Consider the following 14,926-nt stretch of genomic DNA (forward strand, 5'->3'; position numbering starts at 1 on the left):
AGAAATGCATAGGGAATTTTGGGAGACTTAAACTGAGTAATAAAATATTTTACCTATTTTACACCATCAGGCTTAGCCTTGCTCTTTATAAACTAGTAGCAAGCACATAAAAATTTCTGAAGTGGGACTATTACCTGCAAGTATTATTCCATTACTGCATCATGTAGTTTTCAAGTTTGACATTTAAAAAGCTATTTAAATATCCTGTAATGGAAAGTGCCATCGCAAAGCCAGTCTCCATAAAATATCATATTTAGTCTTCATGCCAGTTTCAGCTGTTGAGCAAATACGCCATTTGTTGAGAAACAGAATGCAGAATTTGTTGTTTTGTTTGCAAATATATAAGTAAGGCCCCTTCTCCAATAAATGTAGAAAGGACCTACTAGATTTGAATTTCATAGCAATCTCAGGTTTTCTTTGTAAACATTATGAGGTATAAATGATCCATTGGCAAACAGTGACCAGTGGCATTGTTTGCCAGTGTCAAGGTCTTTGCATTTTTCTTTTCATTAATTTTGTTTTTTAGGAATAGTTGTTTTGGAATGTTTTTTGTCTAAATCCACATTAACAAATAATTTGTTAACCTTATATTACATAGAAGTTTTTCTATGTATTTTTGAAAGGATAACCTTTATCCTCTATGAAACTTCTGTTCTTGGTCATAGGGTTTTTATTTGTTGCTGCTCACATAATATTTAGCTACTCTGTGTTATGTAAAGATAGGCAAACTACAATCCACTGTGTCCTCCTTCTCCCAGATCAGGGGGAAAATATGTGGTCAGTTGCTCTCAAGTATTTTCTCCTTTTTGGGGGGACAGTTGCTCTCAAGTGCAGGTTTGTAATAACATGTATTGCTGATGTGAGAGTTGTTGTTGTTGTTGTTATGTGCGAAGTCGTGTCCGACCCATCGCGACCCCATGGACAATGATCCTCCAGGCCTTCCTGTCCTCTACCATTCCCCGGAGTCCATTTAAGTTTGCACCTACTGCTTCAGTGACTCCATCCATCCACCTCATTCTCTGTCGTCCCCTTCTTCTTTTGCCCTCGATCTCTCCCAGCATTAGGCTCTTCTCCAGGGAGTCCTTCCTTCTCATGAGGTGGCCAAAATATTTGAGTTTCATCTTCAGGATCTGGCCTTCTAAAGAGCAGTCAGGGCTGATCTCCTCTAGGACTGACTGGTTTGTTCGCCTTGCAGTCCAAGGGACTCGCAAGAGTCTTCTCCAGCACCAGAGTTCAAAAGCCTCAATTCTTTGACGCTCGGCCTTCCTTATGGTCCAACTTTCGCAGCCATACATTGCAACTGGGAAGACCATAGCCTTGACTAAACGCACTTTTGTTGGCAGGGTGATGTCTCTGCTTTTTAGGATGCTGTCTAGATTTGCCATAGCTTTCCTCCCCAGGAGCAAGCGTCTTTTAATTTCTTTGCTGCAGTCCCCATCTGCAGTGATCTTGGAGCCCAGGAAAATAAAATCTGTCACTATCTCCATTTCTTCCCCTTCTATTTGCCAGGAATTGAGAGGGCCGGATGCCATGATCTTTGTTTTCTTGATGTTGAGTTTCAAGCCAACTTTGGCACTCTCCTCCTTCACCCGCATCAACAGGCTCTTTAGTTCCTCTTCACTTTCTGCCATTAGAGTGGTATCATCTGCATATCTGAGGTTGTTGATATTTCTCCCTGCAATCTTGATCCCAATTTGTGACTCCTCTAATCCCGCATTTCTCATGATGTGCTCTGCATACAAGTTAAATAGGCAAGGCGACAGTATACAGCCTTGCCGAACTCCTTTCTCAATTTTGAGCCAGTCAGTGATTCCATGTTCATTTCTCACTGTTGCTTCTTGACCTGCATATAAATTTCTCAAGAGACAAATAAGATGCTCTGGTATTCCCATCTCTTTAAGAACTTGCCACAATTTGTTGTGCTCCACACAATCAAAGGCTTTAGCATAGTCAATGAAGCAGAAGTAGACGTTCTTCTGGTACTCCCTAGCTTTCTCCATGATCCAGCGTATGTTGGCAATTTGATCTCTAGTTCCTCTGCCTCTTCGAAATCCTGCCTGTACTTCTGGAAGTTCTCGGTCCACATATTGCTGGAGCCTAGCTTGTAGGATTTTGAGCATAACTTTGCTAGCATGAGAAATTAGTGCGATGGTGCGGTAGTTTGAACATTCTTTGGCATTGCCCTTCTTTGGGATTGGAATGTAAACTGACCTTTTCCAATCCTGTGGCCATTGTTGAGTTTTCCAAATTTGCTGGCATATTGAGTGTAGCACTTTTACTGCTTCGTCCTTTAAGATTTTGAATAGTTCAACTGGAATGCTGTCACTACCACTAGCTTTATTGTTGCTCAGACTTCCTAAGGCCCATTTGACTTCACATTCCAGGATGTCTGGCTCCAGGTCAGTAACTACCCCATTGTGGTCATCAGGGATGTTAAGCTCGCTCTTGTGATGTGAGAGTATTATATCAAAACCTGTTTATTCTAAGATCTGAAACTAGCAGATGTTAATAATCTTCAAATTGCCAAATGTAACCCTTTTAAGGCAACATTCTTAATTTCAGTTATTTATGCTTGAGAGGTCTACAATGCTTTGATCCGGCCAAAGCTTAGCACCCATTTTTTTCAAGACTGATTTATTTAGCATATGAATTAAACATGTAAGTATATCCCTGCCATTAAAGCAAAAAGAATTCAATTTGGTTGTTTTATTTGTTTCTATTTTTTTAAGGAGCCATGGTTATTGTGTGAAAATTTGTCATTGTTCCAAATGTTTATTGACAAATATCGTGAAACATTGTGGATTTTTTTCTTACTCACAGTTAAGATAAATTATTAGGATCAGTAGATACTGGGAAATGGCATAATAATACATTTTTCTTTCCAATAGGATACTATGGTGATAACTGGATTTATCTTGGCTAAATCTGCCAGTGAAGATGGCAGGCATTGTTGCCAGCTGGAAATACCTGATGAAGCTGGGTCATCTATTTTTGTATGTATGTTGGAGGTTCCCCCAACCCATTCTAGAGACAGTATCTGAAATATAAGCTATAATCAGTTCATGAATGAGACCCTCATACATGTTAGTGATGTCTTCAGCCAGGATCCAGAGTTCTCTATATAACTAGTTCTATATATCCACAAAACAATTCAGATTTGTTTTTATTATTTGCAAACATTAAGCCCGATGTCATGTTGGAAGCCATCTTTTTAACCTGAGTGGAGAATAAAAGCAGAATGGTCTTCAAAGTTATGGTGGTAGGAATCAAAAGACCATTAGGCATATACAAAGGCTTTAGCTTCCTGACTATTGCCGTTTTGATCCTGGCCTTCAAATATTGTTTTGTACTTTTTAGTTCAAAATTATACAGCTAGTGTTTTGGACCATAGAACCTGAAAAAGTCTCTCCCTTTAGATGAGTTCATGGAGCATTTTAGAGAGCAGGTTTTTTTTACTTGTTTGGGTAGCCTGTGATCATAAGGAAGTAGAATGCACAACTACTATTGAAGGCATGGCTTCTTTATATTAATTACTAGCAGTAAAGCCCTTTGCGTTCTGTAATACAATGGGTGCTAGTTCATGGTTTGGTGTGGGTTTAGTGACTGGAAGCTAGCAACCCTAAGGAGAGGTCTGTAAGCAAAAAATGGCTATTTTGGAGGGTGGACTCTGAGGCATTGTAATATTTTAAGGCCCTCCTACAAACCTCCAGGAATATTTCCAACCGAGGCGTGAAGGGAGGAGGGGGAATCCTGATCAAGAGCAGCAATTGGCCCAGAGGGAGGGGAGATTCCACCAATAGTAATATTTGGAATCTTCAGTATGTTGTCAGAAGTATGAATTGCATTTTATATATGATGCTGTGCTAATGATCAAGATGCCTTGAAGCATTACTTTTCATTTTTAAATAACTAAAACCATTGCCAGATTTTTGATATTATCATCATTGAATTGTCATTGGCCTGGGATGTTGGAGGTCTTGTTGAATTAGCTAAGTAAAGGCTATCCTTTTGACTCTTGTTCTTGCCTCTCGTAAACAGTAAATATGGAACAAATCTCTTTACATAGTATACAATCTTTATTTTTGTTAGTAAAACATTTGAGTCCAGTGGTGCCTTTATTTTTATAACAGGTAAATGCAAAGAACAAGAGATGTCCACTCCGATTTTATTTTTTTAAATTAGCATAATCCCACTAGATGGCACTTGAATAACTGGAATTTTACAGAATATTTGCCAGATAGTAAGGAAGTCTTTTCATATATGTCATCTAGTACTTTCTTTGCATGATAGGACTGACATCTGTTATTTAGAAAAGGTTTCTGCTCCTTTATCAGGAACACTGGGCAGAACTTAAGCTGGTGTTGCCTCCATAGATTTTCGTAGGATGTGGGCTACTAAAGGCACAAGCATCTTGCCAGATAACAAAAACTGAATAAATAATCCAGAATAAATAACAATTTGAAGAAAATGTAAGCACTGCTTGTTTCCACTAAAATAAAATTTGTGCAGTAATCATGTTAAATAGTTGGGATACACTATGAACTTTCAGTAGTGATTAGATTGTCCAGCTAGTATCCAGGAGACCCAGGTTCAAATCACCATTCTGCCATCAGAGCTGGGCTAGTCAGTGTTTCTCAGCCTAACCTACTTCACATTGTTGTTATGAGAATAAAACAGGGGAGAATTATGTACTCCTTGGACGAAGAAAAGATGGAAATGTACTAAGTGAATAAATATTTAATGTATTGTTTTGTGCTCATCCCTGTAAAAATGCTAGCATAAAAAGTCTGAATCTTTGCCATATCGTGTTTATGATCCTGTGTTCTGTTTTTCTACTAGATTTGCCCTAAGTCATCATGCACTGATGCTTCAGAAACAATAGCCATAGTAAGTTTGCATTTGGGGGCTTGGATATAGGATCTTTCCAGGATCGAGGTCTGAAATAAGTTTTGTGGCCTTCAGGATAGGTAGATGAGATAGACATTGTTTAGCTTGTGTTTGCTTTCTCAGAAGTAAATCCCAGTGACCTAACTCTCAGCTTAGCATGCATAGTCCTAAAGCCTGAATTTTTCTTTGGCTAGCTTCTGCAGAAGAATACATATTCCAAAAGAAATGAAGAAGCTCAGCAACCAAAATTAGTGAGCAAATTAAAGCATGTAGGGTTGCATTGCACACAGAATTTTCATGGCTATAAGGAGGTGGGCAGTTCTGCCCATTCTCGCTTCCTGCATCAGATTAAAATATCCCCTAAAACTCAGTTTCTTAATGATGGTGAATTCCCAGGCATGCTTTTGGGCAGGAAATCAGAAATGGGCAAAAATCACCCCCATCCCTGGAAATTCTAGGTGGGATCCTAGCTACAATGCATTTATTTACTTATCAATAGACACTCAGGAATTTTCTGTGATATTCTTTTGAGAATTTTTAAAAATTATATTGTATGTAAGCAAGTTCTTTTTAGGCAGGATCACCAAAGCAAACTAAGCCCAACATTGGGGTTAGAAATGCTGGCGATTTATAGTTGGAGGTGTTCTTGGCTTCTGTTAGGCCAGCCAGCAGAACAAGGTAGTGCAAGAAATAATTACATTGCCTGTGGCACCTTCTGCTCATTGCTGGAGAGAGTACAAATGTTCATGTCCTGGCAGCCTTTCCAAAACTATTTAAATGAATCTGCTGTATCAAGAGAGGGCAACAATGCTAAATTTCTGACATGCATCAAGCATTTGGCAAGATACTTTACTGACTAGGCCCAGATTGGAATTCCAGTATTTCAGAAATCAATTGGCATAGATTTTCTTTCACATTGTTTATATTGGAGAGGTGTGTTTTCTCTACCCTTGCAAGCAGGTTGTACTTTTATTATTACTGTAGAACTTCTTGCAAGTGGAGATGTTCCCAAAGCAAATAAAAGACTGTCTGCCAAGTAATAGTTGCAGCCAATGGACAAAATTGTCACACCTTACTTAGAACTAGTATAATAAGAATTAATGGCTAATGCAAAAGAAGTATTTTGGGTCTAATGGCTAATGCAAAAGAAGTATTAAATAAACATATTATTTAAATCAGGGGTAGTTAACCTGTGGTCCTCCAGATGTTTATGGACTACAATTCCCATGAGCATCTGCCTGCAAATGCTGGCAGGGGCTCATGGGAATTGTAGTCCATGAACATCTGGAGGGTCACAGCTTGACTACCCCTGATTTAAATGATAAGTATTTGGCAGTTTGGGTGCACATACTGTTTTTAAAGGTTGGGAAAATTAGGCAAAGTTAATATTAAAACTTAATGTTTCTATAAAAATAGTTTTTATCATACAAACTCTTTCTGTTTTGCCTTTCTAGTCTGTTGCCCCAAAGTATACGTATACCCCTCTGAATCATCTGAAAGGCGGTACCATTGTCAACTTGTATGGTGTTGTAAAATTCTTCAAGCCTCCATATGTAAGCAAAGGAACTGGTAAGTATTACTAGACATAGAAAATTAAAAGTGGTTTAGTGAAAAAGTAGTAGTATTCACTGATATAGTCAAAAATTTGGATGCTACTAGTGACCCCTATAGCATCCACTAGTTGTTTCAAAGGGTGTTGAGATAGAGGGGCCTGAGGGGTAGAAGGTGATTTATAAGCATTAGATCTATATAAAAGAAGACAGTTGTGGGATAAAGGTCATGTGAAATTTGGCAGGTTTCAGGGCCCAGCCTACTAATGATCAGTCTGTATGGCTAGAAGATCATTGTGGGCTCATGTGGTTCTCTCCCTCCCTTCTTTTTTTCCTTCACTTTCACAACAACATCCTCCTTCCCTTTCTCTCTTCATTTTTGAAACTGCTTGTCTGTACTGCTATTTTTGTCAGCTATTGTTAGCCCTAAACAAACATTGTTTGAAACATTGATTTAAGCAAGCCGGTAAACTGTGCTATGACATGACTAAAATGTCTTTGCAGATATAACTTGAGTTAATTCCCAAAACTCAAAGAATTCATACACAAAAGATGGTGGAGAAGCAAGATGTTTGCAAGCCATTAGAGGAGGATTCTCTGTAACTACATAGGAAATTAGACATCCTAAAGTGACCCATTGTTGAAAGATTTCCATAATCGTGGACAAGCAGTGTCCTTTCTTTAGATACAGTTGGTACAAAATTTAGCATTTTGGAACATTTATTATAATGATAACATTGTCATTACATTTTTTGCATGTTATTGTTTCAGTGGATAAGCATCTTGCATTTATTTTGTTTTAAATTTTCCTGTATCTAGGTTAAAGCATGATTACTCAAATATAAGGTAAAGCAGTATATAGTAATGGTTCTAAAAAAAAAGGTCACTTGTGAGGCTAGTATGGAGGTAAGTTTGGGAGTCTTAAGGACATATTTGTGTTTGCTGTTAGATAATTTGCAGAATGGACATGAATTAAAGTCTGTTGCTCAGTAATACCGCATATTTATAAGCAGTAAACCCTTTGTGTTATGTTGGGGAGGCAGGAATCACAGTGGAGTTACTTTTTAAATAGGTCATGAAAATTTCAGAAAGTTTAACAATAGTCTGTAGGAAGAGCTTTAAACATGAAGTTGCAGGAGTACTGAAAAGTGATTCTACATTCCAGTGACTAAAAATTATGAAATACTATAATTTACATGTTTGATCTTTGCAGTTAAAAAGTAGTGTTGAGATCTATTATGTGCTATTACAGATGCTGGACCCTGTGCTTTTTTTTCTATTTTTGTCCGCCAAATTAAATTCTGTGATCCTATCATTCTATTTGCTTTTCATACAGGAGGCCCCAGCTTTAACTCCTATCATCACAAATTAGAAAGACTAATGAAAAATGAAAGATACCTTTATAAGGTTTGGGAAAGTTCAGCCTGGTGAAGAGGAGGTTGAGAGGGAAATTATCGCTGTTTTTAAGTATTTGAAAGGCGGTCACTTAGGGGAGAGAAGGGAAAGCTTCCTGTTGGCAGCAGAGGATATGATCTGCAGTAATGAATTTAAACTATGTGAAGAACAATATTGGCTAGCTATCAGGAAAAAAATTCACAGAGGAATTCAGCAGTGGAATCGACTGCCTAAGGAGGAGATAAGCTCCCCCTCACTGGCAGTCTTCAACAGTAGCTGGACAGATGCTTATCCTGAATGCTTTAGGCTGATCCTTCATTGAGCCGGGCATTGGACTAGATGGCTTATATGGCTCCTTCCAACTCTATGATTCTATGAAATTAAATTGAAAATAATATTAGTTCTGTTTAATTTTTGCCGAAATTCTAAATTATCATGAGCTTTGGTATGGAACAAGTCCTCTAGTAGAAGGAATAAAATATAGCCAGGTGAATCATTCATGGGAGGCTTATACTAACAGCAAGGTAAAAAATAAGATTTTTTCAATAATGCTTTCAAAAAATTAAAAAACATCAACCTTTTAATACTATAAAATAACGTTTTCGTAACATGACAGGCAGACTGTAATGAAAAAGAAGATTATTTTAATTTGCAGTTCTGGAAGAAGCAGAAAATAGTTTTACTTAGACCTTCATTTTCTGCTAGGAGGAAAAGTGACAAAAGAAACCACATACATTTGTGTAAAAAATATGTTTTAGAGAGTACCAAAGGAGTGGAATAAGTCGGGGACTTGGTTTAGTAGGAATAAAGAAAGGTAAGAGATTAAGTTGTGGAGTTCAGATTGTGAGAATATAGGGGATTTATTTCTAAAATTAAGCAATACTCTGTTCAAAATTACTATCTTTACGACTTAAGATCCTCCCAGCCAAATTCATAACTAGTGCATCATAATTAGTGCGGGGCAGAGAAGAAATCTAGTTTTATCAAGCCCTTATTTACATGCTCAGAGGCTTGGTATAATACTTGGACTTTGGTTTGAATGTCTGTAAATTTTCTACCATTGGTAGGGTCAGAAGAGCTATTTGATTAATACAAATTGGTCTCCTTTCTGGTCTGTGGAGTTTTATCAGTCTACCTTGTTATATGAGGACTTGGCAGGACTTACCTCTTTATTCCTGCTAGTCTTTCTTTGTAAATTCCTTTAAGTTTAAAGTTAGTAGAATGTCAAACTTGGATGAAACAAGTAAAACAGCATAAATAAGGACATCTGAAACAGCACACTGTTGTGACACATTAATATTGGCTAATATTTTTATTGCTTTATGTACAGCCTTTATAACAATATATGGTATTGGTAAGATAGCTATAGTTTAGTGTCTGGGACTGTAGAATGGGGAAATAGCATCCAGCGCTACATTTAAAGCCCTTAATTTTAACAGGATTCCTTGTTCTCTTGAGAGAGCTGTATAGAACTGAAAAGATTAGCATTTCCTTTCCTTCAATATATTCCTACTGGTGTGTTACTGAAGTTTTCAAATGTTATTTCTTGCAAGTCAGATATCCTCCTCTCTCTTGTTCCTTATAGCTGAAAAAAGATGGTTGAGACTGAAAGGGTGCAGACAATGAATTGCTTGGAGAAAAAGTGCTTATCTGAATATAGCAGGAAAATGTACTACAGACATCTTGCTATTAAGATACACTGTCTTCACAATTGATAGAAAATATAGTCCATGAAATGGCAATTTGATCCAGACCGGGTTTTGTAATAGCGCAGCAATAGCTGTGGATCCTGATGTTCCTATTTCTTCTTTACCTGTCTATAGTGTTAAACTACACAAGCTTTTTCAACCCATGTGAATATATAATTTTGGATAATCAAATAATTGTTTGATGAATTGCAACTTATTGCTTGTGATGCTTGTTAGAGGTCTTTGACATTCTGAAATATTATGGCAGCATAATTCAAGTTCATAGTGTTATACGTTTGCAGCACTATTACATGATCAACTAATGTACCCTAACCTAAGCACCTTGATAGATTTGGAGCCATTAAAAGGTGTGTTGGAATTTTTCTAGTAAAAAAGAGGTTCTTCACTTTTGTTAGCAGTGCATTTAATTTCTGTTCTGTTAAAACACAAAATCTATGTTCTCCCACATTGAATGGTGTGGATGGCAAAGCATCACACTGTTAATCTGGGATAAAGTATAAACTTTTCATCACTTCAACATGTGACCCTTATTTTCTTTCAAAGTATTTGTTTATGTTTATTAGATTTTTAGACTGCCCTTCCAGCAAACTGGCTCAGCCAGCCATATTTGTATGGCTGGTATAGATCTCTTCACTGCTGCTAGATAATTTGGAATGAAATTTGGGCAGTTGTTCATTGTTAAAGCTTATAATTTCTCTTATCAGTCCTAATCTTTCCCCAAAAAATTCTGTCTGGAGATACCACCACCAAATAGGATTTGTGAGTCATTGGTTGTTGCAATCTCAGTTTGTCACGTATCCATTTATGATTTTTCTTAATTAGTTTTTCCTCTCTAATCTAATAAACCCCAGTTGTTTAACTCAGACCAGATATTTCCCCTCCCCATCATTTCAGTTGTCTTTTTCTGCTGATTCTCCAGGTTTTTAAGATGTAGAGACCCCTGAAACATTTTTCAGGCTTCAAGAAATCTCAGAAGTGATGTCAGCAGGCCACACCTTCCTGCCATGCCCTCAAAAGTCACAGGTCAGCAGAAGTGATATTGCCCAGTCATTCCTACTGGATGTGATAACACCAGACCACTCCCACAGCACAGGAAGTGACAGCACAAAAATATGTTCAGATGATTTGTGAACAGAACTGGCACTCTGGGCTGGCTTCCAATTTGTTCTTTTTCACCAAAGAGAGCCTGCAGTGGGAGCCTACAGAAATATGGCTGGAGCAGGCCTATGCCTCCATTGTCTCCATGCCCACCCTAATGCCAGAAACAGGACCAAAGCAGGCCTATGTCACTCCACCACCTCTATCCCCCCACCTCAACTCCAGAAACAGGGCAAGAGCAGGCCAATGCTGCTCCATTCCCCCATCCTCCACACAGTTAAGTTAAAATGAGAGTTCATATCCCTTCCAGGCCCATCATTGGCCATTTTGGGAGGAAGGGCAGACTGACATGACCATGTGTGGTCATATCACCCAATAAATGTACGTACGTACGTACGTACGTACGTACGTACGTACGTACGTACGTTAGTTAGTTAGTTAGTTAGTTAGTTAGTTAGTTAGTTAGTTAGTTAGTTAGTTAGTTAGTTAGTTAGTTAGTTAGTTAGTTAGATGGACAGACAGACAGACAGACAGACAGACAGATGATTCACAGCTGTACATTTTAGCTACCACTGTTTTTGCTTAATCTTGAAAAGTTATTAAATTTCCGTTTGCATTTTTGCAGATCCTTTATAACCTTATTTCATAAAAGGGATAGAGCTTAAAACCATCTGTCAGATGTTGATGCTGTAATTTATTTTGCTATCTGTTCTTTATACCTGCTGTCTGGCAGATTTGTTGTACTTTGATGTTGTTTGCAGAGTTTTTAGTTAAACTACTTCAGGCTGTCATGCTTATTAGCCTGAATTTCTGAGGACTGTTCTTGTGAAAAGAGTATATTTTTTCATACTATTTTAATCTCTAGAAAATAGCTTGTTTACCAGTCTGTTTTGCGGTTTAAAATTCAGTACAGCTGCTGATATTCTTGAAGGACTAGTTAGTCTTTATATCCTGATATGATTAATTTATTATGTGGCTTTCTGTCATGAGAAAAGACAATGAATCTGACTTTGCTTTAAATGTATGAATTTATTTCTCAATGTTCATATATTGGTCAAATAATAGTGGGGAATTACAATGTTTAAAAATTAGTGATTTAGGTATAAGGTGGCAGGAATACGATTGATTCATTTTAAATGTGGCACTGGAGGAAAGTAACAGATACCATGTACTGCTAAAAATACAAATAAGACCAAATCAAGGCTGAACTCTCACATTATGAGAAGATAAGAGTCACTGGAAAGCAATAATGCTAGGAAAATTTGAAGGCAGCATGAAAAGAGTTTGGTTCACTGTATAATAGCCACTGTGTTCAGTTTGTAAAAACCTGAGCAAGTTTCAAAAATAGGATGTTTTGGTAGGCATTAGTACATAGGATCACCATAAGTCAGAAGATACATGATGCATTTAATGCAAGCGGTAGCCATGGCAAAGTTTTTTCACAGTCAGGCAGGACAGAAATGTGTGTTAGCTTTGTTCTACCAATAATTTTTCAAGGTATTACGTTTCAGAGTGTAGACGATATTAAACTGAGAGGGGTAGCAAACACAATAGAGGACAGAATCAGAATACAGGGTGATCTTGATAGGCTCGAGAACTGGGCTAAACTAAATAAAATGAAATTTACAAATGTAAAGTTGTGCATTTAGGTACGAAAAACCATACACACCAATATGGGATGGAGAAGATTTGTCTTGGCAGTAGTATGTGCAAAAAGGATCTAGGAGTCTTAGTAGACCATACATTGAACATGAGTCAGCAGTGGGACTCAGTGGCTAAAAGGGCACATGGGATTTTGGACTGTAGCAAATGGAGTATCGTGCCCAGATCACAGGAGGTGATGGTACCACTTCTGCTCTGGTTCAGCCTCACGTGGAGTACTGTGTTCAGTTTTGGGCACCATAGTTGAAGAGGGATGTAGACAAATTGGAGCGTGTCTAGAGGAGGGCAACAAAGATGATGAGGGGTTTGGAGACCAAAACGTATGAGGAAAGATTGGGGGAGCTTGGTCTGTTTAGCCTAGAGAGGAGATGGCCGAGAGGCGATCTGATAACTATCTTCATACTTTTAGTTTCAGAAAGCACATACTTTTACTATCTTCACGCACATATTTTGAAACCACTAAAGGCTGATTAACCTGTCCTCTCTGTCTTCTTAGAATGAAATGTTCCCATGTTGAGCATTTTTACACCTGTATCCATCCTATCTGCTGGAAGCAAAATCTGTCAAGGGATCAATGTTGACATGTAATTTGTGACACTGATAACTCCTAGGTTCTGTCCAGGAAAATGCCCAGATCTACTACTGATTTGGAGGCAGTCAGTTATAAAAACTAGATTTTGTGACTGGTTGTATTTCTTACTTTACTTTGTTTGTAGAAGGACTTCATAGAAAGCAAAGTAAATAACTTTGCATGTCAATCCATGCTTTCTGAATTAATTGTATTTTTCACAATTTGTTTTTCTTTTACAGATTATTGTTCAGTTGTAACAGTTGTGGACCAGTCAGACACCAAGTTGGTTTGCACACTTTTTAATGCAAATAGAGATGCCCTTCCAAAAATCTACAAAAATGGTGACATTGTTAGATTTCATAGAATAAAGGTAAACTTAGTACAGTTAACTGGTGCTTATGGAGCATGTGCATATAGGGCTTCCATTGTAATTTATCAGAGAAGTATGTTCTACAGTGGCAGATCAGAAGTCTGTACTTATTATGTGTGTCTAGATAGGCACAGACTCTCCATGTATGAGCAGAAGTTCCTTGAGATGCATAGAACCCAGATCTTATATTTTAATTAAAAATAAGAAACTTGATATAAAAATGGCAAACATGATTGAAAGTACTGTGATTTATAGTCATCCCATCCTGGTGTAATCTGCAACTGGATTTGCTTCTGATATGAAGTCTGTTAGTCAGAACATACTTCAACTGCAGAAAGGCATTTGATTAATATTATTATATGCTTTAAAGTCAAAATACTATATTTCTTCACTATTATCTTGTGGAAGAGAATGGGAATTGTAAATCCTTTATAGGAAGAACACATTGGCTTTGTCTTCAAATTTTGGAAGAATTCATTTTGTTACTTAACGATTGAGAATATGTACTACAGAGTGACTAATGAGGAAGACAGATAGTTGTTAGACAGACAGACACACTAATGGATTGATTTTTGTCAAGAACTGGTTTAAGTAATGTATTGACTTCATCAGATAATGGAGTGTATTTTTGGTAAAGTTTGATGAGGTAATGAAAAGAAAAATATTATTAAAAATTCAGCAACAATGGGGCAGAATTACAGCTTTTAGAAAGTAGAATTTAGATTGTCTAGTCTCTGAGATTCCTGATTTAAGAGAAATCTGTTATCCTTCCATCTCAACTCCACCTAAAGCATCTCTTTAGAATTCTGGACTTCTAGTTTTCTTTCCTTTTTTGTATTGGTTTTTAGCCATCAAGTCACAGCTGACAGTGACTGTGGGGTTTTCAAGGCTGGAAATGTTTATAGGTGAATTGTCATTACCTGTCTTTGTGTTGCAATCCTGGACTTGGTGGTCTCCTATCCAAATGCTAAGCAGGGTTGACTCTGCTTAGCTTATGAGATTTGACAAGATCAGACTAGGGATATCAGGACCAGCTTTTATTTACCTCATTTAACAAAGCCATGTAGACATTTCCCAGGCTTTGGGCATTGAATGGATATAATTTTGTGCACAATGGCATTCAGTTTGGCATATGCCATTTTCCTTGGAAGAACTGCTGTGTAATTAAAGTTTCCCAGTCACAAGTATATAATCTGCACTGTTCAACAAATGTTGGAAAATTCATCAGACTTTTAAATATTGAGTGGAATTCCCTTTTTAGGTCTCCTGTTTTAGAAACTGACTATACCTCTTGTGCCCCATCAGGAAAACTGAGGTGAAAGACAGGACAAATACAGCTATAAAAATAGGCTACAGCTTTAACGTGACAATGTTTGTTACATTTGGCATAAGCTGAGAAGGTATGAAGGCAGTATTATCAGTTCACACTGTTCAACAGCTGTCATTAAGGGGGTGCAGCCGTCAGCCAGTGTGTGACATACAGACCTGCGCTCCCAACTCAATATCCTTTAGGCCTCCTTTTCAGAGACTTGGGAGGTGATCCTTTCTCTTCTTATCATAGTCCTGTAGAGTTCCCAATTGTCATTGATATGTACTACCTTGCCTAAAGATCATTACTGAAATAACTTTGCTGGGAGTAAGGCATACCTCCAAACCTCTGCTTTTGCGTCGTGGTAAAATTTCT

General features: G+C 37.6%; 1 protein-coding gene across 2 annotated transcripts in view; it reads left to right on the forward strand.

The window, feature by feature from the left end:
• Positions 1–14,926, forward strand: part of POT1 (protection of telomeres 1) — a 77,715-nt gene that overhangs the window by 12,910 nt on the left and 49,879 nt on the right. The window contains exons 5-8 of one of the 2 annotated variants that reach the window (XM_077338342.1): positions 2,889–2,993; positions 4,840–4,887; positions 6,342–6,456; positions 13,112–13,242. In XM_077338342.1, coding sequence (XP_077194457.1) covers positions 2,889–2,993; positions 4,840–4,887; positions 6,342–6,456; positions 13,112–13,242 — 399 coding nt within the window. Of the gene's footprint in view, positions 1–2,888; positions 2,998–4,839; positions 4,888–6,341; positions 6,457–13,111; positions 13,243–14,926 lie in introns of both variants that reach the window. The other variant, XM_077338343.1, reaches the window with a different exon arrangement.

This window comes from Paroedura picta, chromosome 5 (genome assembly GCF_049243985.1).
Source record: "Paroedura picta isolate Pp20150507F chromosome 5, Ppicta_v3.0, whole genome shotgun sequence".
NCBI lineage: Eukaryota > Metazoa > Chordata > Lepidosauria > Squamata > Gekkonidae > Paroedura > Paroedura picta.